Source organism: Peromyscus maniculatus, chromosome 5, assembly GCF_049852395.1.
Source record: "Peromyscus maniculatus bairdii isolate BWxNUB_F1_BW_parent chromosome 5, HU_Pman_BW_mat_3.1, whole genome shotgun sequence".
Classification (NCBI taxonomy): Eukaryota; Metazoa; Chordata; class Mammalia; order Rodentia; family Cricetidae; genus Peromyscus; species Peromyscus maniculatus.
This window is the reverse complement of record NC_134856.1, coordinates 137,482,982-137,508,304: the sequence shown is the minus strand read 5'-3', so window position 1 is coordinate 137,508,304 and position 25,323 is coordinate 137,482,982. Positions and strand designations below refer to the sequence as shown.

At 42.2% G+C, this 25,323-nt stretch overlaps 1 protein-coding gene across 3 annotated transcripts; it reads right to left on the bottom strand.

The window, feature by feature from the left end:
• Positions 1-1,989: 1,989 nt before the first annotated feature.
• LOC102924302 (F-box/LRR-repeat protein 21) lies at positions 1,990-15,699 on the bottom strand. Of its 3 annotated transcripts, none has more exons than XM_042278565.2 (6): positions 15,324-15,699; positions 13,357-13,487; positions 11,935-12,119; positions 11,401-11,523; positions 6,105-6,276; positions 1,990-3,167 (listed from the first exon to the last, which is right to left on the bottom strand). In XM_042278565.2, exons 2-6 carry the CDS (start codon positions 13,430-13,432, stop codon positions 2,524-2,526), a joined length of 1,200 nt encoding a protein of 399 aa, XP_042134499.1. In that variant the 5' UTR covers positions 13,433-13,487; positions 15,324-15,699; the 3' UTR covers positions 1,990-2,523. The 3 variants fall into 3 exon arrangements, with proteins under 3 accessions (XP_042134499.1, XP_076429548.1, XP_006976822.1); XM_076573433.1 differs by having other exon boundaries at positions 15,543-15,699; XM_006976760.4 differs by lacking the exon at positions 15,324-15,699 and having other exon boundaries at positions 11,935-12,301; positions 13,357-13,489.
• Between the last annotated feature and the right edge of the window lie 9,624 nt (positions 15,700-25,323).

The window sequence follows — 25,323 nt, the reverse complement described above, 5'->3', positions numbered from 1 at the left end:
TTGACAGACAGAAGGACCCTTCTCTCCACCTGCTCCGTTTGCTTCTGCCCACAAAATTATCTCAAAGTTCCCAGAATCCTCCAACAAACACAAATACTTTAACATGAACAGGCATGCAAATAGGACTAAAATGCTTTCAAAGGCTAAAGTTTACGACCCATCTCTAAGAAATGCACTCATCTAGCCAGGTCCTCCGATCCCAGGTAGAGCAGAACTCACAGGCTTCGAAAGGACACGGAGACGCTTCCACCAGGGGAGGCGTTGCAGACCCAGCACCTTCTTGTGTTGTTCCCAGCTGCCTTTATAATGTTTGCCCTTCCTTTCACTAACCCAGGAGGTTACCAACCAGAGGAGTGAACACGAATTAATAAACGTAGATCACTGTGATTCAGTATGGTGTTTGGTTCATGAGGTTCCCACGGGAGCCACCGAAAAGCTCTTCTTAGACCAGAACGTGTCATACTTCTCAGAGATGCCAGTCTTCCTTTTGTGGTGCAACCAGGCTGTAGGGAGAACCATCCCTTGGTGGCTCTTCTCTAATCCCACTGTTCTGTTCTGCTGCCTTAGCTTCTAGGGCAAATACCACTGACACTCGGTCACCTTCCTATCCAGCTGTGCACACCATTGGCACTCGGTCACCTTCCTATCCAGCTGTGCACATCACTGGCACTTGGTCACCTTCCTATGCAGGTGTGCACACCACTGGCACTCTGTCACCTTCCTATGCAGGTGTGCACACCATTGGCACTCTGCCAGCCTCCTATCCAGGTGTGCACACCACTGGCACTCTGCCAGCCTCCTATCCAGCTGTGCACAGCGTTATCTCACTGAGGCAACAGCAAGTGAAGCCACAGGCTTATTCTCCTCAGTATTTCCATTACCCTGACCCCAGCTCCATCGCACTTAAGCCATTTCTTTTATGCCTGAGGTGCTGTTACCCTGATTAGATTTCAAGTTTTAAATTGTGGCACACCTTTCTAGTATCTTAATGTGTATAAATGATATGATCTGCAATACTAAGAACTCTGTCTTCAAGAATTATTATTGTTGTTACCCAGGACACACTATTGCAGCAGCACACAGTTCGAAGATCAAGGAACACACAAGGGAATGTAAGACACATGTCTTGCAGAGCTCGCCATAAGAATGCATAAGTATGGACAATAAGTATGGAAAATAAGTCTATTTCCCAAACTATTTACAAACTACAGTGCATCCTAATTGCTTAATAGGTGAGGATACTTGCATTTTGATAATGAAAAGTACTCAAAACTGGAAAATAATAAAAATGTTTCTTTTTTTGAAAGCTGACCTCTAATAGTAACTGTACACACACACACACACACACACACACACACACACACACACACGCAGTGATCTTGTCCTGGTGGAATTTACAACACAATGAAGTAAACCGGTCATAACGAGATAAGCAGACCACACACAGCACAGCAATGGGTCTACAAAGAAGAGCAGAGTACTCTGGACGCGAGCAAAGGGACAGCGGCGAGGACAACGTCCCCCAGGAAGTGCACAGGGGAAAGATCTGAGGGAGCACAGAGGCAGCAGGTAGAGAGATAGACAGATGCTTTGCGGTGGCCGAGTGCAGGGCAGTTGGAGAAACAGAGGAGGTGGGAAGTGGGCAAAGGGCAGGTACAGTGGCTGGAAATGAAGCCGAGCATCCAGGCAATTTCCGAGACTACATCTTCATCCTAAGGGCAAGCTGATGAAGGATGTCACCAGTGTTACTAATTAAATGACAGGTCACATGTGCAAAGGACATGGCACAGTCCCAGATCAACAGCAGCAGGCTAGTAAACACTGATTTCCAAACACATTCTGCAAAACTTACCTCTTCACCCACACCGTGTGTTCAATTAATAATCACAGTATCTTCTATTTGCTGTATCTTTATGAAATGAATTAGTATTACTGGATTTTAACATAATGCAAACTACCTTACAAGTTAAATGAATTTAAAGTACTCTAGAAATCAAAGTTGTTTACTGAATCACAAGATGCTAAAAATTTTGTAAGCACAATGATGAACAACTCTATAATGGTACCTTGATTTTTAACAGTATATATTTTGTAACACATGTATTGGTCCCAAAATGAAAGAGATGAAATTAAAATAACATGAGGTTGTAACATAAAAATACATAACTTAAAGAGATCTAATACTATAAATTATAATTATATATTAATTATATAAATTTCTTAGTAAGCTAAAATATGCCTCCAAAGAGGACTGAGAAGTCTAAGTCTATCTAAATCTTAGGTATCTGTAATCTGCCCTATCAACCATCTAATTAACACATAGTATCTGTGTCCTACTGATAAAGATTTCCGGCTATTCAAATTTGTTATATTGTTTTCATATGATTCTGCATCAACCAATTAAGACAGCTGGCAAACAGTAAATATTTAACCTAAAATAGTTCAGCAGCTCATCTCAAAATTTACATTTGCATAGACAGACAACAACTAATTCTACCAACATTTGGAACCTTTGGTAGCTGGTTACCAGATAGGCATCACATCTGGGAACCATACTCTTCCCAGGTGCTTAGAAACTTCAGTGTGAACTTCATCTGGGGTATAATTGTCATCAGGGACCAGAACCTCCTCCATGATAGACAGCTGGGTGAGCCTTCTGCCGCAGAGTCTTACAAACTCAATGAACGCACTGCAGCTGACTTCACACTCACTCAGGCCCAAGGCTGTCAGGTTTTTACAGTGCTTGGCAATGCAGATAAGTTCAGTGTCCAGGGGCTGAAGGCCGTTTGCACACACCACTAACTCAATGAGCCGTGGGCAGTGAAGACCTATCCGGCCTAGAATGGTTCTGCTTACTGAACGCCCGAAGTACAGGTGAGTGACAGGGGTCTCTTCTCTGAAGAATGTCTCAAACTCTTCTTCATACAAAAAGAAGTACATGACAATGTTAACTCCCGGAGAGTGTTTAATCAGTGCGTCCCAACTGTGTTTTTTAATAGAGTGAAACTTGACCTGTCCAGGATTTTCACTTACAACATCTATTCGGAGATGTTCGAGGTTCACATGAGTCTCACTAGATAGTGCAAGGAGAAGTTCGTCACTCAGAATGTAGTAATTCAATGCCAGTTCTTTGAGGCCCTGACAGTGGTCAGCCACACAGAGGATTCCTGTGGGAGGTGAGAGAAATCCTTAACAACAAAGAATCACACTGATACTAAAATGGATTTTGTAAAATTAAATTTTCTATTAGTTAGTTTACTACAACAGATAACTAATGATACTTGAGGAAATGACTGCAAACATATATCATTATACATGTGCAGATTAATTAAACTTGTCCCCAGACCCTTACACATTGCTGAGGGGAGGGATATGCAGCCACTGGGGCAGCCACTATGGAAATCAGTGTGGAGGTTCCTAAAGAACTCAAACCAGAGCTACTGTAAGACTTGCTCCACTCATCTTAGGGACCCCCAAAAGGCTAATTCAGCACAGCAGAGATGCTTGGGCAACCATGTTGGCTGAGGCACTATTCATAACAGCCAAGATGGGGAAACAGCCTAGGTGTCCACTAACAGAGGAGCGGGTGAAGAAAATGTGCTCCACAGATACAACGATTTCTACTGAGTCATAAGAATGAAGTTGTGACATTTTTAGCAAAATGAATCAACTGGAGATTACTAGGCAGATTCTGAAAGATAAATTTCACACTTTCTAACATTACTCAAAGTTTATATTTAAATTTATACACACACACTTAAAAAATGGTTGCAAACCAAATATAGGAACTCATCAAAGAGGTCATTCAGCATGATCAAGTTAGTTTTATTCTACAGCTGCATGGAGGGGTCAACATGTGTAAATCAATAAATGTAAGACATCACATAAATGGTCTTAAAGACAGAAATCACATGACTTTCTTAACAGAAGCAGAAAAGGGTTTTGACAGAATGCCACATTCCTTCATGATAAAAGCTCTGAAGAAACTGGGAACAGAAAAAATGCATCTCAACATAATAAAGGCTATCTATGATGAACCTATAGCCAACATTATATGAATGGGAAAAGATCCCAAAGCATTCTAACTAAAATAGGAATGAACCAAGGCTGCTCACTTCCTCCACTCTTACCATAGTAATCAAAGCCTTAGAACGCCAAGCCAAGAGAAGCAAATAAAAGGAATATAAATAAGCGAGCTGGCTGGTTTTATGTCAGCTTGACACAAGCTAGAGTCATCCGGGAAGAGGGGGCCTCAATTGAGAAAATGCCCCCACCAGATAGGCCTGTGAGGAAGCCTGTGGTGAGTTTTTGTAATTACTGATTGATATCTGAATGTCAAGCCTATTATGGGTGATGCTACCCTTTGGCAGGTGGTCCTGGGATGTATTAAAAAGCAGGCCTAGCAAGCCATAGGAAACCAGCCAGTGAGCAGCATTCCTCTTTCTTTATGGCCTCTGTATCACTTCCTGCCTCCATGTTCCTGTGCTGACTTCTCTGGGTGATGGACTACAAACTAGAAGACGAAATAAACTCTTTCTTCCCCAAGTTGCTTTTGGTCATAGTGTTTTACCACAGCGGTAGAACCTAAGGCAACAGGAAAGGAAGTCAAGTACTTGCAGACCACATACTTCTGTGCATTAGACTCTTCCAGAAAACCTCTGGAGCTCATGAACATGGATAAAGGTGGCAGAATACAAAATAAACATACAAAAATCACTGCATTTTTCTACATACCAATAACATATATGCTGAGGAAGAAATCAGGAAAACAACCCATTCACAATTGCCCCCACCCTACATGCACACCTTGGAATGAACCAAGCCAAGGAAGTGAAACCCATCTACAAGGAAAACTTCAAGACATCCAAGAAAGAAAGTGAAAAGGACACTGGATGATGGACACAAGCTCTGGCCACAGGATGTAGATGAATCAAGCTGAAACTGAGCTGGAAATTTTCTGCAGTCTAGCTTTCATAATGCTTCAAAGTGCTCTGAAGGCTGCCGGGGGAGAAAAGGATCTACAGCTATGAATCCTGTGAGCCACCAGCCTCCACTGGTGCAGTGGCAATACCTCTGTTACAGGAGTAACATGTTCTAACTGAATTTGAGGCACCTCTGTTCTGGGAGTAACACGTTCTAACTGAATTTGAGGCCCACTCCACAGAAGAGAATCCATGCTCGGTACTGCAAACCTGTTCAAAGGCCCACAGTTGGGAAGGTCACAGGACCTGACATGGAAGCTTCTACCATCATTCTGCTAACGAGGCAGGCTACGCCCGCCAAACCGACCTCTAAATACCTGTCTCATGCTCATGGGTTAGCACCGCTTAGCCGGAGTCAGAGAAGCCCCATTTTTGTGGACAGCGGTTGCTGCCGAGACTTGAACTGGTGCAAGAGGTGGAAATGCAGGTGGCTTTTGAGTGCTCAACCCGAAAGCGAGACTCGGGGGCACCATAGAGGGGACAAGTGAACCGATGCAAGAGCCGGAGGGCGGGAAGGAACCCGTGGACTGCGGTCTTCTGGACGGGACACTGTTCCTGCACTCCTGAGCGAGCTCACAGCAACTGAGTTACCCACCAACAGATCACCACGGGTGGGGGAGGGGGTCGTGAGGTCCCGCCCCTCTGTGAGGAGCTATTTTCTGGTGACTGTTGCTGGGGAAAAGACTTTCTTCAGTGGTGCTGCCACTGGTAAACTGCCCGTGTGCCAAAAAATAATCCCAACCCAAGCTCATGAAAGTAATCCCATTAAACTCAGTAGGTCAAAAAATGGAGACGACATTAATTCTTCGACAGGGAGCTAGCTGGGGAGGAGAGGGGCTCCGGCAGGGGAGGAACAAAAGACGGGCATGGGGTGAACGTGATCAAAATACAGTATATCCGTGCATGAAACTGTCAAAATAGGTCACTAATTTAGAAAAGACTAACACATGCCCAAGGAAAAAATATTCTCAGAAGAAGCAACTTACATCTAATTTGAAGATTAAGATTGCTTTTGGATACAATCAATAAATTGTGTTCCAGAGGCATGTACTTCTCAATGAGTAAACTATTGTTACTATAATAAAGACCATCAATCAACTTACATAAAAAACCACAACCTACCATCAGATGAAACATGAGGACAGCTACTCATTTTCAGGAGCCGCAGAGTGTCACTGTTGTTGGCCACCAGGATCTTCAGGGAGGGGTCGTCCACTGGCGTGTCTTCAATTTTAATGGATGATAATGATTTTGAGTTGACAAACACAACTGTAAGCGCTGACACAAAATGAGACTTGCGTGGCAATAAGAAAGAAATTATGAAAATGTTATTTAAAACTCATAGTTGCAATCAAGTAGCATTAAAAAAAACCAAATTGTTAATGCTAAAAAGTTCAGTAAAGACAATGAATACATTGTATTTTCACACTGTCATTAGCCAGTAGAAGACATTCCTATTTCCTTTTTAAATAAAATTTCAAGTTAGTATATGAAGTATGGGTTTCATTGCAGCATTTTCATGCACATATGTCCTTGTGCTTTCTTCTCATCCATCCTCTGCTCTGCCATTCCCTAGCCTCCCGGCACCCATGCCCTGCTCTGCCATTCCCTAGCCTCCTGGCTCAGCTGCCTCTGGTCTCCTCAGACCTGCAATACTACCCCTGCTCTTCATGTGTATTCCATTTCTCTCTGTGTCTCTGTCTCTCTCTCTCTCTGCCTGTCTCTGTCTTTGTCTCTGTCTCCCCTTCCCTCTCTTTCATGGTTCCCTTTCTGTTTTCACACACACACACACACACACACACACACACACACACACACACACACACACACACACACGACACACATAGTCTGCATATGAGAGAAGACATGCAGTATCTGTTTTCCTGAGTCTGATTTGCTCCAGTTAACATAATGATCTCCACTTCCATACATTTTCCTGAAAATACCATGATTTCACATTTCTTCATGGTGAAAAGAAGTTCTACTGTGTATGTATATGTGTCTGTTGATGGACATCTAGGCTGGTTCTACTTCTTAGCTATTATGAACAGTAAATCAATAGACATGGCTGTGCATGCATCTCTGTGTAGCTGACTTAGACTATACTCCAGGTAGTTTACCAGTAGCATGACTGGACCACATAGTAATTCTTTTAATGTGCATTCATGCCTTTTGTAGGGGATTAGGTGGCTGGAGCTGTTTGAGCTCAGTTTTAGGTCTTTAGCTCAGTTTTAGGAATTCCAGTGATTCCTGTACAGGGTAAGAGATAAGGATCAGGTGGTGGTGGTACACACCTTTAATCCCAGCACTCGGGAGGCAGAGGCAGGTGGATCTTTGTGAGTTCAAGGCCAGCCTGGTCTACAGAGTGACTTCTAGAACAGCCAGGGGTGTTATACACAGAAATTTTGTCTCCAAAAACAAAAAAAAACAAACAAAAAAACTGCATAGGAGATAAGGATCTAGTTTCATTCTTCTACATGTGGATATCCAGTTTTCCATCAAACCATCAAATGAAGATGCTGTGTTTTTTCCAATGCATGTTTTTGACTTGTATCGAAAGCCAGGCGGCTGTACCTGTTTGAGCTCTATAACTCAGCTTGTATGTCTGGTTTTGTGACCAGCTTTTGTATTCCCACACTGCTTTCTGATTAGAACTGCTGTGTCGAGGAGGGTTTATTCAAGCTTCTGTATAAACAACAGAGTGCTTTTCTCTATTTCTGTGCAGAATGTCAATGCAATTTTGATGGAGACTGTTGAATCTGAAAACCACTTTGGTTTTTCCATCTTCTAGTATCTTCTTACTTATCTTTCTTTGTTGTCTTAATGTTTCCATTGTAGATCTCTCCTACCATCTTGCTCCCAAGTTAGGTTTGATTCTGAGTTTTGGGGATCTTTTTTGGATCATAAACAGGATTTTCTTCTTGATTTCTTCTCATTATTAATACATAGAAAGGCTACTGACTTTTCCATGGTGATTTTGTACCTCATTACTCTGCTGGACTTTAAGGTTCTCTGGTGAACTCTTAAGCATCTTGAAAGTATAGAATCATGTCTGCAAGTATGAACAATTGTCTTCTTCCTTTCCCATCGGCGTCCCTTTTATTTCTTTCTCTAATTTTAGTGCTCTAGCCAAGATTTCATGTTTTATGTTGAATAAGAGCGGTTAGAGCGGACACACTCATCCAAGTTTAGAGGAACGTTGGGGTGTTGGTCTCTGTCAGAGTTCTCTTGTGCTCTAGTGAGATGATCATGTGATTTCCATTTCTAAACCTATTTATGTGTTACATTACATATACGCAGATGCAAAACCAACCTTGAATCTCTGGGGGAAAACTAATTTATTTGTGGTGTAGACTTTGTTTGGGTTTGTTGTTGTTGTTGCTTATTTTTTGTTTTTTTGGGTTTGTTTTGTTGTTTTGTTTTTGTTTTTGTTTTGTTTTGTTTGAAACAGGTTTTCTCTGTGTAGCTTTGGCTGTCCTAGAAATTCACTCTGTAGACCAGGCTGTCCTTGAGCTCACAGAGGTCCACCTGCCTCTGCTTCCCAAGTGCTGGGACTAAAGGCATGTGCCACTACTGCCTGGCAGTGTAGACTTTCTTAATGTGCATATCCATTCCTATAAAAAAAAAAAAAAGTTCCAAAGTACAACTAGAAATGAAATGATGAGACAGAAAGAAGTCCCAAATATCTCATAAAGGATGGCTTAGCTATTTTCAATCTTAAGAGCTTAGTTATTTTCAACCTTAAGAATTTGAGGTCTACTATTAAAAGGATATAATTTATTTATTTTCTAGAATAGGGATTACCTAACTATGGACCACCAGCCAAGCTCAATGCAGAGTCTGTTTATCTATGTTGCTTGAGTGAAGAATAAATTGTTGACATTATTCAAGGGTTGAAAACATCTGAAGAAGAATACTGTATGGCACGAGAGCTGCATGAAATAGTCACTAATGCTCACAGGGGAAGTCTGCATGGCCCACAGCCATATGCTCTCCTGTTGCATGGTCTGGGTTGGCTTCACCCAGCTCCACAATGCAGCTGAGGATTTGAGGCAGAACTACACAGCCCTCACAGCCTAGAATCCTTTGGGTTCTTCCCTACCTCTGGGAAAAATACAGTTCCCCTATTTCATTTGCTTCCATATTTCCAGACTTACTCAGTACCTGGCACATAGTCATCAATAAACATTTGTTAAAAGGATGAATGAAGGCCGGGCGGTGGTGGTGCATGCCTTTAATCCCAGCACTCAGGAGGCAGAGCCAGGTGGATCTCTGTGAGTTAGAGGCCATCCTGGGCTACCAAGTGAGTTCCAGGAAAGGCGCAAAGCTACACAGAGAAACCCTGTCTCGAAAAACCAAAAAAAAAAAAAAAAGGATGAATGAAGGGATGCATAATCTTACGTTCTTTTTCTAGTGGATTTAAACAAGTAAATAGAATAGTTACATTTTTGAAGAATTATAAGATAAAAGCTTATTAATAATTTGTCCTCAATGTAGGCAGAATTCCACACATTTTCAGATTCACTATTTCTGACAAAGTCAGAAAGTGTGGAAAGTTTCCTTCCACAGACTCAATCTTGGTTGTATTAAAGGTTCTACTGGTCCTGTTAGGATGACTACATTGGTTATAAATGTGTAAACATGTTGTCTTACACTAATTCCAAGTGGTTTTTGCATAGTAGAAAATTATTATAGTACTAAATTATTATAGAACCGTATCTCTTTTTCAAGAACTAGAAAGGTGATTTTTTTCTCTTTAATCAACTCTGAATTAGTTGTTTTAGTCTTGAAGGACACTGATGTGGCACAGCACATGCTTCATCACAGTCACATTTGCTATAGTCTAATGTTCAAATTCCCATCATCTTGTCTAGTTTTCCCACTGGTTTATAAGTAGGAAAAACAAGACAGGGTCCTGGAGAGCTTCTCCAGCTGTCCGGAGGCCACAGAGTTCACCGAGACAGAGCAGGCTACCTACTGCCTGGCATCTGCTGGGTAACTGCATCAGCAACCCAGATGCTGGCCCTGAAGGCTGATGGGCACTGCTAGCCTTAGCTTTAGAACCTAAGACTCATCAGGTCTGTCTGAGCCTGTGGTTTATAAACAAGGAAGTAACTATTTAGCACTAGTCGGTTTTCATCTGATTACTTATATTATTCTAAATCCCTAAATGACCCAATTTTTTCCAGCCTATCTCCTAAAAAGATAACAGGCTAGCAGAAAGCCTGGCTAAGAGAGCCATGACCCAGTTTACTGGAGTGAAGACACGGTTATCCCGACCCTCTACTGTGGGAGGTCTCCATGAGGTGATTACCAACAGCCATAATGAAGTGCTTGTTACAAACCAAACGCTATTTAACCTGGGTTTCTGGTGGTAAACAAAATGGAGAGATTCCATCCTTCAAAGAGTTAGTCTGAGTGTGAGAAGACAATAAACAGGCTACATTAATCATTAAGGTGGCTTTGAGTACTAACAAATGACGTAGAGAAGATACAATAGTGTAGCGTTAGGTTAGTGTTAGCTGCAAACTTGACAGACTCAAATCGTCCTGGAGCCTTTAGGGATCATCTTATTATTTATTAATTACTTATTTGTGTATGTTCGTGCATGTGCACATGCTAGTGCCCATATGTGGAGGTCAAAGGACAAACTGCAGGGATTGGTTCTCTCCTGCCACCATATGAACTCTAAATTCAGATTCTTAGACTTGGCGCGAAGCACCTTTACCCAGTGAGCCACCTCACTGACCCAGAATCCCCTGATGATGTTGACCGAGGTGAGAAGACTCGCTGACTGTAGACCGCACCTTTTCCTGTTTGGGATCCTGGACTATGTGAGTGGGGAATGGACACTGAAGAGCAGCAGCAAGTACCCAGCAGTCTCTGCTGCCTGACAACGGATGCCATGTGAGCAGATACTTCAAGCTCCTGCTCCTTGGCTCCCTGACCATGATGGACTATGGCCTGGAACTGCCAGGGCAGGCCTCTTCTCCCTGACATTGCTTTTGACAGAGTGTTTTCTCACAGCAATGGGGCAAGAAACTAAGACAACAGGACAGAGAGTGACAGTGTGAGAAGGTGTCTCTGAGGAGCTGGGGACACTCAGGTGAGGCCCGCAGCAGACAGTGCTGTGGACTCTGAAACAAGCCCATCTCTCCTCTCCGATTACCCAGCACCGAATGCTAACCGACAGGCAGACTCCTGGGGCTACTTGGCCAGCCGCTCTAGCCTAATTAGTGAACTTTAAGCCAATGAGAAACCCAGTCTTAAAGGAGGTGGATGGTGTTTCTGGGGGTGGGGGACACCTGTCCTCTGACAGTCACATGCATGCACCCATATGCACACCTGCACACACATGAACACAAACATCATTTAAAAAGGAGTTTATCATATCTCACAAAAGGTACAGTGGTCTTACCTTTGGCACATTCATAAAACTTGGTTTGGCTGTTGAAATCAATCCCAAGGTCTGGATAGAACAATTTACCAGCTGAGAAAGAATATCACAGGCAGCTTCTGCGGACTCAGTACTACTGTCAACCTATAAAGACAAGTTTTAATCTGAATTTCCCAAAGGCAACTCATCAGAACCACTGGAAATGCAATCATTTAATGGAATTCAATAACCAAGTTTTGTTGATCCCTTTCATCAATATAAACAATTATTTTCATATGAAATGTCTGAGCTCACAAAGGGAGAAACAGAAATATGGCAGAGTAACTTTGCAGCGCTTCATGCTTTCAGGTCTTTATGGGTATTAATAATAACAGCCAAATGAGAAAACTGAACCTTAAGTCACTCAATTACAGTCGACCTTCTCTATTTCAGTCTGTGTGATAACTAGAGAACAATCAGAAAGCAATGTGGGATGAAAATCCCGGAGCATTTACCAGTGCCTCAAAGTTAGGATCCAAACACACAAAAGGATCTAGCGATGCAAGCTGTTCCTACCTTAAAGCTGACATACTGCAGATGCGCAGCATGCCTTTTGATGATCTGCTGAATGAGATCAGGATGAGTGGACTTAAAATAGGAAGTGGCTGATTGGTTCAGCTCAAACTCAAACTTTCTCCAGAGGTCAGGAATGTGAAATACTTCATTCCATCTCCTACACACAGAAGATGCGCGGGCTCGGTCTATTAAAGGAAGATACTGGAAAATTTGTAATATCACGTGGTGAGGTAAAGTCCCCCAGTCTAGAAGAACAGAGAGCACATGAGTCTGGGTGAGGGAAGGGCAGAGCCCACGTTTGGGCTGCTTCACTACTGGCGGAGTCTGGACAACTTTATTCACAGCAGAGAAATTATTCCTCTTCATTCTGTAAGTATCAGAAAGTGTTGTTGGTTTCTTTTTCATCATTCCGCAAATATCTACTCTAACTGTACAGAATAATATTAGAAATGGACACTAATCCCACTAACACACGTTTAACAGTAACCTTCCACTTCTGGTGCACCGATAAGTGCTACACTGTGCTGAGGACAGAGGTTAAGTGCAAACCCGCTCTCAAAACCATGATCAACGGCTGAACACCACGGTAAATGATATGAGTGAGGTGGAGCCAGCTGTATGAGAGGGGAAAGAGAACTGCACGTGACTGACTTTGTGTATGAAGAAGTGGTTGGGGGCTCTAAGAAGAAGCAAAGTAGCATACACCCCACATGTGTTTTCCCCACCGTTAAGGGCTGCATCTTACTGTGTCCTACAAAGGAACTGCCACACACTGAGATTCCGCCAGACTCCTGGGAGATCGGGGAGACAACTCAACTCAGCTATGCGGTGCACTAACCATTGACTCTAACCCTGGCTTCTCATCCATAAAGCAGGGATCAGAGCACTCATAAAGCTGCTCTGAGGATTAGACCCCTTTCTGTATTGGTGCATTGTGCATACTTAAGAAGTGCTGCTATACTAGCTTGTATTTTTCTGAACTATTTTCATTCCATAAGTCAAATCACAATTCTAAGAGAAAACCAAATGATTCCCAATGAATTTCACGTGACAGCTTGGACATAAGAATTCTGGGACATGTGGACACAGCAGGGACAGAGTTGTTACACGAGTCCATATCTGCTCCTCTGTATAAAGAACATGAGAATGAACATTCTTCTCCCCAGAAAGAATCCCCAGGTGTTAACTACTTGGGACAGTGTTGACATCTGAAGCCCAGATACACCGACACATATAAGAAATTATCTGTAATCTTCTCTGCATGTTTTATGTAAGAATCTAAAGTAATAATGCACCATTATTTGAGAGGCTTTATAATGGTAAAAATGGTTCTGAAGGTAACTCTGATCACTGACTTAACCGTACTTTCACCCATCAGTGTTAGGAATGTATATACAAATTTAGTATCAGATTTGAACATACCTTCAAATTTACTGAGATATTTATTTACAGTGTAGGTACATTTGTCATGTGATCCAGTCTGAGTGATGTGAAACATTTCTTAACCACAACACAAGGTAGGATCCCAGAAGCAGGACTGACCTATAAAACGACTGTAAAAAACATGAAGCCATTTTTAGAGCTTGGGAACTGGAATGGAAAACAAAACCCCTTGTAACTCAAGCGTCAGAGAAAGAGCTCCTCTGTGCATCTCCATCTGAACCTGCAAACAATCCCAGCACTCGGGAGGCAGAGGCAGGTGAATCTCTGTGAGTTCGAGGCCAGCCTGGGCTACAGAGTGAGATCCAGGACAGGCGCCAAAGCTACACAGAGAAACCCTGTCTCAAAAAAAAAAAAATGAATAAATAAAAAGAAAGGCTATGCCTAATATAAAACTTTACGAGGAGACAAAGTGAGGACAAAGACTTTATCCAAATGCCAGGTCTTGTATAACTGCCTCACAGTTCTCTACACAGAGTGACTGTGTTATACACTAAGCTTAACTGTACATAACAAGAAATTGTTCAATTTGCTCAATTCATTAAATTACCAGTTTACTGGTAAATAATTAATGTTATTAGGAGCTGAAAAGATGGCTCAGTGGTTACAGCACTTGCTGCTCTTACAGAGGACCCAAGTTCAATTCCCAGCACCCACATATGCATCAGTACACACATGGTACATAGACATAAATGCAGGCAAAACACCAATATAAGTAAATAAACTTCTTAAAAAGGAATATTCTATTAATACCAGTAATTTAGTGAAATACATGTTAATTTTCCTTCTCCTCACATAAATAAAGCATAAAACTCTACCCTTCCGATCATAAACTTCATATAGCACAACATTGCAGGTATATGTGTCAGTATATTTTAGAATGTAAGATAAATTGATTTGTATTACTTGGAAATACTTTTTTAATCATATATTCATTTTTAGTTAAATAATATGAGCTACATAAAATAATTTATGAATATGGAATGCCACTTGGTCATATTGTATTCCCATTAAAAATTTTTTCTTGGAAATGTTTTATATAAAAATCCTACCTTAAATACATGGGGCCATTAAAAAAAAACCTGATCATTTCTTTTTACATTAAAAAAATGGATCACTTCTTTTTCAAGACTCTCGTATGGAAGTTCACGCTGAACCAATGAAATGAAGCAATTGCTGCATCGGGTACTCACCAACATCCCTTTGCCCTCACTTTCAATCTTGGAAAACACCACAAAAGCATCACTAGGGCATATAATAATTTATGCTTAGGTTATTCATAAATCATTATATATTAAGCGATTGTATTAGTAAATTATTAATACGAAAACTATTTTCTGCCCAAATGAAAAACTAGCTTGTGGAATTATCATAGTACTTGCCAGGCGCTACACTGGAAGCTATACTAAGGTTCCATATCAGGCAGTAAACGACTCTGAAAAGTCACATTTTACTTACTATCTGTGGAGAGATAGCATGAAAATTTAAGGTGGTTCAATAAATACATGTATTTGTTTATAAGCTGTATAAATCTTTCAGCACAGTTCAAACTTCTCTGCAGTATTGGGATATATTTACTTACGAAGGAAATTTCCTAGTTGAAAAGATACATTCATTTTTAAGTACAGTATCTGAAGACTGAAGTTTGCAAAACTGTTCTTGGATTGAAAACACCTTTTGAGATTCGAGGATGCCAGAAAGGCTGCACAGAACTTGACCTGGACCATCCCTTAGAACCCCTTAGGGAATTGGAAACCTGGTAGCCTGCCCCATTTTCCTGCAACCTCTGCTTCCAGACTGGGCTAGAAAGACAACGCCAAGCCAGGGCAGAGTTCAGAGTCTAAAAATGAATACAAATGACAGTGCAAATGCACCGCTCTAAAGCTGCACCGTGCAATTTATCTTACATTCTAACTGCCCAGAGAAACCGGGCTTGGGAACAGCCTTACCCTAGCCAAAAAACCTCTACAGAACTAGCTGCGAATCGGCCAGAAGGCTGCGAAGCCCCGGGAGGGCGGATCGGCTCGGCTCCACTCGGCAGGCTTGGTTCCGAGCTGGTTCGGTTCAGCGGTCCCTCTGCAGCCCTGCGGATCCGAGGGCTCGCCTCTGCGGCTCGGCCCGGCCAGGCCCGCCACGTCGGCTCCCCGGGGCTGCTCCACAAATGTTACCTCAGAACGTACGCCTGAGCTGCAGCCAGCCCAGGTCCAGCCCTCAGGTCCAGCCCAGGACTCTGCTTCCCGAACCCCAGCAGCTCGCTTCTCAGGTGGGCGCCCTCCAGCGCTGCCTAAAGCCGTGGGCTGTGATGGACAGAACGGTCCTACAGGCCAGGCCCCGCCCACGTCACGCCCCTCCAGGAAGCCCCGCCCCAGCCAGTTTGCTTGTGTCCAGGGCTTACCTTACCACAGGTCCCCGTCCCCGTCCAAGCCCCGCCCTCCCGGATGTTCAACTGCTGTAATCCCCGCCCCCGGGCAGCCTCGCCCCATCCCCAGCAGCTGAGTTATGCCTTATGCCCGGCCCCGCCCCGCCCCTGTCAATCCCGCCCCGCCCCTAGCCACTAAACTTAAAGCTAGAATTCATCTAGAAGTAGACCTTGACCCCCGCCCACGCCCCGCCCCCTGGAAAATGCCCCGCCCATTGATGGAAGCCCCTGGAAGCTTTGACCATAGGCAGCCTCGCCCTGCAACCCCCGCCCCCCGGCTCCCCCCCCACACCCCTGTTGGACCCTAGGGCCTCATCTAGCAGATGCAGATTGCCAGGCCCCTAGAAATCTCTTGGTGGTACCAGGCACACCATGGAAGTGCTCCTTAAGTAGCAAGAGGGATGCTTAGTTGAATAACTGACAGCTTGCCCAAAACTAGCAGTTCCAGTTTCCGGGTTTTAACTTGAAGGCCACCCCACTTCCACCAGCATGCAGATACTGGAGGAACCTTGATAAGAAGCTGCAGTGATAGCCCCTTGGGTCTGGCAGCTGCAGGCCAGGACTGCAGGTCACCTATGAGCTGCCAGCCTGCCAGTACGAAAACAATGAACAGTGAGCTACGAATGTTGAAGCTTATCTTAAAAATTGTTTCAAAATAGGAGATCAAGCCATCCATACACAGCATGCTGGAACTTTCCCTTTTGCTTATTACATTAGGACACGATTTTATATCAACCTATAGTCCCTCGGATACTCATTTGTTAATGACCAGCTAGAACTGTATAACCGACACACATAAATTGCACATTCCCTAGGTTTTGTTGCCTTTGGAACCAGCATGGCAGACAAGGATATGAACATACCGTAGATCTATCTGGGTCTCCCTCTGTAATTCCCCTGTCATCACCCTCCCTCACCTGCTTTCTGAAATTTAGATAAATTTGCAGTCCATATTATAGATTGGATTCTGTGGTGTCTAGCTGTCAGTTCCTTCATCCGCAGGAACTCAGTTGACACGGACCCTGCCACATTGGCCTCTAAGTGACCTGGACACTTTTCCCCTGTCTTGTCTCCCTTCCTCCTTTGACCTCTTTTAGACTGTTTAGTCATCTTATGAACTAGATTCACATGCCAGTCTAGACTTCAGGTCTGCCAAAGCCTCTACTCCATAAATTCACCTCCAACCTCCATGTTCAACAAAGCCACTTCCAAGCTCTTGGACCCCAGGCAAGGCTTTTCAACTTGCGATTTGGGATCCCTACTCTGACCCCCTATGGCTCAGCCCTAATTATGCATCTCATGACCCATAACAAGAATCTTGCAACTCCAGCAATAATAATAATAATAATAATAATAATAATAATAATAATAATAATAATAATAATATCAGGTGCATTACCGAAAAACCCGGAAGCCTGACGCCCTCTGCTCAGCTCACAGGTAGTTCAACAACCAGAGACGCTTCTCAGCAGCTCGCTGGTCAGAGTCTGGCTTTGAGCAGCCGTGTACTGCTTCTGTGCAGTGTGGGAGGAGCCTCTGAGAATACGCCAAGATTCTGCTTCCCAGGTATGTGACCTTCTTGTTACCTCCTATGTCTCATGAGCCTCTTCCCACCTCCTGGAGGGGCTGTTTCAGTTCCAAGAAAATAGCCATGCACTATCTATTACTCAGTGTTTTAGATTTCATCTTTTCATGACATCCCAAAGATCATGTACCTTACATTTCCATTTTAAAAACCTTTTATTGTTGTCCTTGAATGAATATACCAATTCCTCCATCTTGTCTTCAAGTCCTGACATTTCATCCTCTCCGTGATCTGTTTCACTGGTGAGTCTTTCCACGGGGCTTTTCATTTCAATCACTGGAATTTTCATTTCCAGCGTCATTTCAGTTTGGTTTCCCCCTGATATTTCTGTCTTTATTGAATCCCATTCATATCTTACGTTGACTTCCTTATTTCATTCAGCTGTTTGTGTTCTTGGGGATTTCATTCAGGAGTGTGTTTATGCTATCTTTCGTTTCTATGAATGGATTTATCATCGTGCTTTTGAATTCTTTGTCTGGAATTTCATCTAGGCCACTCTTGTTGAGGAACATTATTCTAGGATGGGCAGAATCTGGAGGAGACATGTCTTGTTTTGTCCTGCTGCTGTTCCTTCTGTTTTTACATTGGGACTTGCATGTCAGGAGTTAGGTTGGTTCAATTTTATTATTATTATTATTTAAGTTTGTTCTTTTAGTTGGATGTATTTTCAGTGTTTAGGAGGGACTAGGTTGTAGTAGTGTTGAAGTGTTGCTTTCCTCTGTTAGACTGGTGGTTAGGGAACCAGGCTCTGGGCCCAGCTCTCTCACTGTTTATAGCCTACCCACTTTATGGTAATTTGTTTTGGCAGACCCCATGGACTAAGACAGCAAGTCACTAACCAGGATTAGACCCACTAGGAAAAAAAAAATAAAGAGTGGTAATCAACTATGCAACTCACGCCTGTGCAGAGCTAAGAAAGCCCTGAGTGACAGGGAAGATTAACGTAACAAGTCCTGAGTGAATGTGTGTTGTTGCCCTGCTCACAGCCATGTCAAGGACCCACTGCCTCAGACCCATGGGAACTGACAAAGCCTTTCCCCAGGATGGGGTTCAGAGGGACGGCAAAATCGTCTTTTGGTCCCAGTGCGAATGTTGACAGTGTCTGCAAGTATGAGTGTTTGTGAACGATTAACCAGTTTGTGTAAAAACTAGTGCCCGCAGCTTCCTGCTCCCAGGTCTTTACAGCCTGAGATGACTTACCTTAAGCAGCCTCCTTCAGAGCTAACTCCTCCCTGATGCTGGGGTCCCCTGATGCTGGGTTCCAGGATGTTGTTTTGAGTTGGTGCCACTCCATCAGTGTGCCTGTGGCCCACCTGACCCCAGCTTTTCTGCACACATGCCTGCTCTTTCTTCATGCCCTCACCACCCCAATCAGGTTTCCAGGACATGCAGGCCACAGCACACCCTTAGGCAGTAACCGCTTTAGCGAGTAAAGGGACATTTACTGTACTATGAGTACTTGTACATTAGTTATTGTCGCTGTAAGTGGAAAGCAAAAGAAAAGGAAGGAGGAAAAATCACACACTAAGATTCGTGGTTAGTGGGTGACAGACTGCACACAGAAGAAAGGACTCTCATGGGGTGGGTTGTAGGAGAAAAACATGTCAGGGACATGCTGTGGGATGGTCTTTCTGTACGCTGTGAAAGACCATCCCACAGCAGGAACATGAGGAAAGATTTAGACTAAAGAGTGGTAAAGATGCATTGTCAGATAACATGGGGTGCTCCCATCAGGAGGCTAAGGCACAGGGACCCTGAAAACCAGGCCAGGCATGGTCTTTGGGCAAGGGGTGGGGCAGAGAAAGAATAATGAGAAAGGGTCAGGGAACCACAACAATAGAGGACAAGAATAAAGGAGGCCACCCTGGCTCTGGAAGACTGGACATGTCTTCAAAAGTAGCAATTGGTGATAGGACTTTTCCAAGATGATATATCTACCTTTATGAGACAGATGGCAAAATCACCTCATTTCCTCTGCTCTAGGTTTCAGAGACAAAGTCAAAAGCCCAGAGGTGATGGAGACTCACATCCTGACTCTGCCTCTTCCTGTTGTACCATGGACAAGCTACTTCACTCTCGGCCAGCTGCTTCAGATAACAACACTGTTTTCATAGAGCTGTTGGATTAATTAGGACAATTGGTTCACAAGGGCTTAGATAGTGGCTGGCACACCATGAGTGCTATGCTATGAATGTTTGTGTCTCCCTCCGCATTCATCTGTTGAATTCTGAACTGTAAGCTCGTGCTCCTGGATGTGGTGTTTTGAGAAGCCAATTAGATGCCGAGGGTGGGCCTCTCATGATTGACATTGGTGTCCTTACAAAAAAAGGGTACACAATGCTAGCTGTCTCCTACGCAGTGAAGGCATAGACAGTAAAATTGATAAAGTAGGACACAGGCCCACAGTGAATCTGCAGGCATTTAATGTTAAACTCCACTGTTCCATATTGTGAGAAATAAGTTCCCATTGTTTATAAGTTACCCAGTTTACAGTTCCTTGTTATAGCTCGCTAAATGGACTAGGACAGCAAGTCATTCAATACCTGCAGAATGGTGGTCATATTCCTTCTGGTGCTTTGAGCCCAGAGCTATGAATTTACTATGCATAACTCCGACAGTGTGCTCCCACGCTGAGCAACAGGTCCTGGGTCATATACATGAAGATGCTAAGCATCTTCAAACATTGGTCTCTAACTTCCTGTTTTTTCTTTCCTTCCTCTCTACTAAAGCCTAACTTCCAACGAAGACCCTTATCAGGTCAGACGTTCACAGGGCTGGAAGATCACTACCCTGGAGCTGAGGCCAAAGGCCAGACCCCCTCCCTGAGTAGAGGTAATTGTTTTCCATACCTGGATTAAATCAACTTGATTTGAAAATCACTTCAAAATCTACAGTGATAGTGTTCATTTGTCTTTTGGGGAAGAAAAGTGCATTTGAAATAAGCCAGTAACATTTTCTGATAAAGGGTTTGTTATTTGGGGCCGCGTAATCCTGAGGTTACTTTCAATTGCCTGCTCCTGGGAAAAACTCCCAGGATGCTGTCTACATTTTGTTTCTTGTAAGTCATCAGACTCATTACCAGGAGGTCAGGAAGGAGGGTGGATCTGAGAGGAGATAGAGGGAGGTGTGGGAGGTAACATGATCAAAATATATTACATGAAATTCTCAAAGAATTAATAAAAATATTAAGAAAAAGTTCCTCTAAGACTTGCCAGTGGGCCAACATGAGCCAAGTCCAATGATGCATACAGACAACACTGTCATCAAGCTCATTGTTTCCACACTGACTTAAAAATTCATAAATATAAAACTTTACCTTTGTTATTATCCCACTTGAACCTTTAGTTAATTATTCTTTGACTATTTTTCATCAAATAAATTTTTTTCATTTAAAAGGATGTATAATCTGTTTTCTAAATAAATTTCCAAGGAAACAAACAGATTACTAAATAAATATTTTCTAAGTAGTTTTTGCCTGTGTAAAAAAAAAACATACAACTTTTACTTCATAATCCCTTAGGCTAACTTTTTCCTGAAGGAAATCAGTAAAGGAAACATTTAATTTTACTCAAAGATTTAGACTATTCATTTTAATAATCATGACTCTCACATTGTCTCTGAATGCAGAACTCAAGAGCACTTGACTGTTCTCACAGCACGAAGCCCCCACAAACAGGGAATTATGAAATAAGCATTTCTAAATGGGTCAGGCTTAGTCACCACTGCCAACATTGATTCAAAGCCATCACTCTGCTTTGGAGAGTGAATAAAGCCAGGGCGTTGCATGGAGCTCACGATTTCATTAACGCCTGCTTCTGGCACATTGTAGCTTTGTCCTACCCACTGAGTCAGAGGAGACAGTGAGCCACATACTTCCTGTGTGGCTCAGCCAGGTGCTCCAAACAGTGATGGTCTCTGCTGTTTGAATCATCTCTGGTCCTTCATACAATTCACCAAGTCTCCCAGATAGTACGATTAATGAAAATTATTACAAAACTAAAATTCAAAGAGAACACAGAGTATCTTATCTAACTTTCATGGATCCTTATATGGACTAGCTGTGTGGAAAGAGCATCACCTATAGACACTGATTGTTTTCATGGGAACCTTGCAGAATGCAGTGAGGCATTTATATACTGATTATTTTTTCTTTTTCTTTTCTTTTGTCAAATAATTTTTATCAGTTCTTTGATAATTCCATACAGTGTATTTGACCATATTTACACCTTTCCCTTAATCCTTCCAGTTCTACCCACACCCCCTTGCCCACCTAACTTCCTGTTCTTTCCTCTCCTTTTCCCTCTCTTTAAATGCACCAAGTCCAGTTTGTGTTGGCCAATGACTTGTAGGTGTGGGGACTGCCGTGACTGTGGCGGGTAGACCAAAAGGAGATCACATGGTCAAAGAGAACTGACTCTTAGCCCAGCAGCCATCAAATGCCAATAGTTCTTCAGCTAGGGTGGGACTTTGTGCCCACCCTCCCTCCATTTAAGTGAGACTGTTTGTTGGACTATGTGCAGATCTGGTGCGTGGAGTGGGGTGGCTCTGAGGCCAGCTCAGGACAAGTCCAATCCTTGGGATGGCAAAAAGCCCTGTGCTTGGAGAAGAGGTTTTCTCCCTGAAGGAGAGAACTGGGACAAGCTTTTCCTGCCATAATCATCTCATCACAGAAATGCACTTTGGCTTGGATCATAGCAAATGGGTGTAAATACTGTCCTCAAATCCTTGCTGGATCTTTTTACCTTTCTTTTTAATATCAGAGGATTTTCTCCTCAGAGAATAATTCATCATTCATTTCTCTCTAGCAACGTCTAACACACATTCTTGCCTTTAGGGAACTTTTTAAATTTTTGAAAGGAAATCTTATAACACCATTCATCGCTGAATGAAGTGTGTTTTATGAAAAGCAAATTGCTATTGAGTCACATCCTGAAGTATATTGTCAATTTTAGTAAGGTGCTTCAGAAGATAACCCAGTCAAGACTGATTCTATTGATGTTTTTCTTTTGGGCAGAGCTTGGAAGTTAGCAGACACATGTAAGCACACATGAGCACACGCTGTGAGCATGGATGTATGCTGCCATTTAACAAGTAGTGACTATGGTAGCCAAAGACCTCACTGATTCGCAGTTGCGAATCTTTGGATACCATAGCTAGAACTTAATAAGGGAAACCCAGCATTGCTTATCCGAGTGTCATGATACCCCTAACACTTTCCATGATGCTTTCCAGGTTAAAGGCGGACCACTATCCAATCACGAGATAATTACTGTTAGCAAAGGTACTTTCCACAATTCAGATTCTTCTAAATTTGGGACTTGATGGGAGACTGTCTTAGGGTTATAACTGCTGCGATGAAACACCATGACCAAAAGCAACTTGGGGAGGAAAGGGTTTATTTCACTTACATTTCCATGTAACAGTTCATCATCAAAAGCAGTGAGGGCAGGAACTCAAGCAGGGCAGGAACCTGGAGGCAGCAGCTGATGCAGAGGCCCTGGCAGGGTGCTTCTTACTGGCTTTCTCCCCATGGCTTGCTCAGCCTGCTTTCTTATAGAACCCAGAACCAACAGCCAGAGATGGCCCCACCCACAATGGGCTGGGCACTTCTCCATCAATTACTAATTAAAATGCCCTACAGGCTCACCTACTGCCTCATCTTATGGAGGCATTTTCTCAATTAAGGTTCCCTCCTCTCTAATGACTCTAGCTTGTGTCAAGTTGACACAAAACTAACAAGTACAGAGACATAATCCCAACTTCATTCAGATCATTTGGAGGTATTATTCCATAGAAATATGTTAAGGTTCTCCCATGGAGTCTACTGCTGTTATTCTGCTAATGGTCGCAGTGTTACTCTGAACCCTTAAGGTTTATTCCTACACCGGTAGTTTAGTCTGCATCCTTATGGTAGAAGCTTCTCTCTTCAGTAGGTGGTGACTAACACAGAGGGGACTTGGCCTCTGTGGGTCCCAGAGTCTGCTCTTCTACTCTGCATGGGATGTTGGAGAATAAAGAGGACTCTGCTCCTGCTTGATGACCGAGTGCTGTGAATGCATGTGCCGTCCACACCTTGGACATTAAATGGAGAATAACCAGTGCAAGTGCCCTGTACTACAAAGAAATCGCTTGTCATCTTGGTTGAATTTCAGTAGGTCGTGAGCAGCTAGAAATTTATCAATTTTAGATTTCCCATTTTAGTGAAGTATAGGTTTTTAAGGTAAATCCTCATGACTTTCTGGATTTTATTGGTATCTCTTGTAATTCTTCCATTTTTGTTTCTAATTTTATTAACTTGGGTGCTCTCAGTCTGTTTTGGATAATTTGGCTAATGGTTTGCCAGTCTTGTTTATCTTTTCAAAGAACCAACTTCATTTCTTTGATTCTCTGTATCATTTTTCATTTCTATTTCATTAATTTCTACCTTAGTCTTAATTATTTCTTGCCATCTACTACTTTTAGATTTGTTTAATTCTATTTTCTAAAGATTTAAAGTGTGTTATTAGGTTATTTACTTGGGATCACTTGAATTTTTCTGATGTGGGCATTTACTGCTATAAACATTCCTCTTATATCTGACTTCATGGGAATTGCAGTATTGATATGTTGTTGTTTTATTTCAATTATTTCATAGATTTTTAAATTTCCATCTTGATTATTTCAGTGACCCAATTATCATTCACTAATATGTTGTTTAATTTCCATGTGCACTTTCTAATTTCCCTTTCTGTTGATATCCTAGCTTTATTCTATTTGATCAAATAGAATATATGATTATTTCAATATTCTGATATTTGTTAATGGTTGTTTTGTGTTATGAAACATGATTTATTTTGGAGAACATTTCATGTGTGGCTGAAAAGAATGTGTATCCTTTAGTGTTGGAGTGGAATTTTCTGTAGCCATCCATTGGTTCTAATTGGTTTATGATGCCATTTAACTACAGTGTTTCTGTGTTTAATTTTTGTCTGAATAACCTGTCCAATGGTAAAAGTGAGGTATTGAAGCCCCACAATTACTGTGTTGGTGTTAATTTATGGCTTTAGATCTGGTAGAGTTTGTTTTATGAAATTAGGTATAACTGGGTTTGGTAAATATTTGTTTAGAACTGTAAAATCCTCTTGATAAATTGTTTCCTTAGAGCCCATTTATCTCTTCTGATTAGTTTTGGTTTAAACTCTATTTGTCAGATATTAAAATGGCTGTATCTGCTCGTTTCTTAGTTCCATTTGTGTGGAATACATTTCTCCATCCTTTTTTTTTTCCCTAAGGTAGCATCTGTCCTGGATGATAAGATCTATTTCTTGAAAGCAACAAAAGGTGGGTCCTGTTTTCTAATCCAATCTGACATTCTATGTCTTTTTATTGGGAGAGCTGAGAACATTAATATTCAGAGTTAATTTAGGTGTGTATTAGTTCTTGTTGTCTTGATTATTGTGTTTTCTTAGGTACCTTTCGATGAACTGCCTTGATATTGCTTTTCTTTTCCTGTGATCTCTTGCATGTATTTATCCTTCTCTTTAGTCTAAAGTATTCTTTTCAGTATCCTCTGTAGGGCTGGCTTAGTGATCATGAATTCCTTTAGTTTGTTTTTATCTCCTCTTTACTCATAAAAGATAGCTTTGCTGGGTATGTTATTCCGGATTGCCAGTCAAGATCTTTCCAGGATCATGACCTTGGGAGTTTCCACAGTCTAACAGACTATTATTCTAAACCCTGCTTTTCTATGTGACTTAGCCCTTCTCTTTCTCAGCTTTCAATAGCTTTTCTCTGTCATGTGGTTTTAGTCTTTTAACTATAATATATAGTGCCATATATATATGGTTCTGTCTGCTCTTGGATCTGTATGAATACAGATTTTAGAAATTTTCTTCTGTGGTTTTTATTGAACATATTTTCTATGCTCTTGACTGAAACTACCTCTCCTCGATACCTGTAAATTCAT

Excerpts from the sequence above, each read along its gene's own strand:
- LOC102924302 (XM_006976760.4), bottom strand. The coding sequence starts at position 12,300 with ATGAAGAGGAATAATTTCTCTGCTGTGAATAAAGTTGTCCAGACTCCG. Across the intron at positions 11,524-11,934 it reads TGCAGTATGTCAGCTTTAAG|GTTGACAGTAGTACTGAGTC; the intron begins GTAGGAACAGCT and ends TTGTCTTTATAG. Across the intron at positions 3,168-6,104 it reads TCCTCATGTTTCATCTGATG|GAATCCTCTGTGTGGCTGAC; the intron begins GTAGGTTGTGGT and ends CACCTCCCACAG.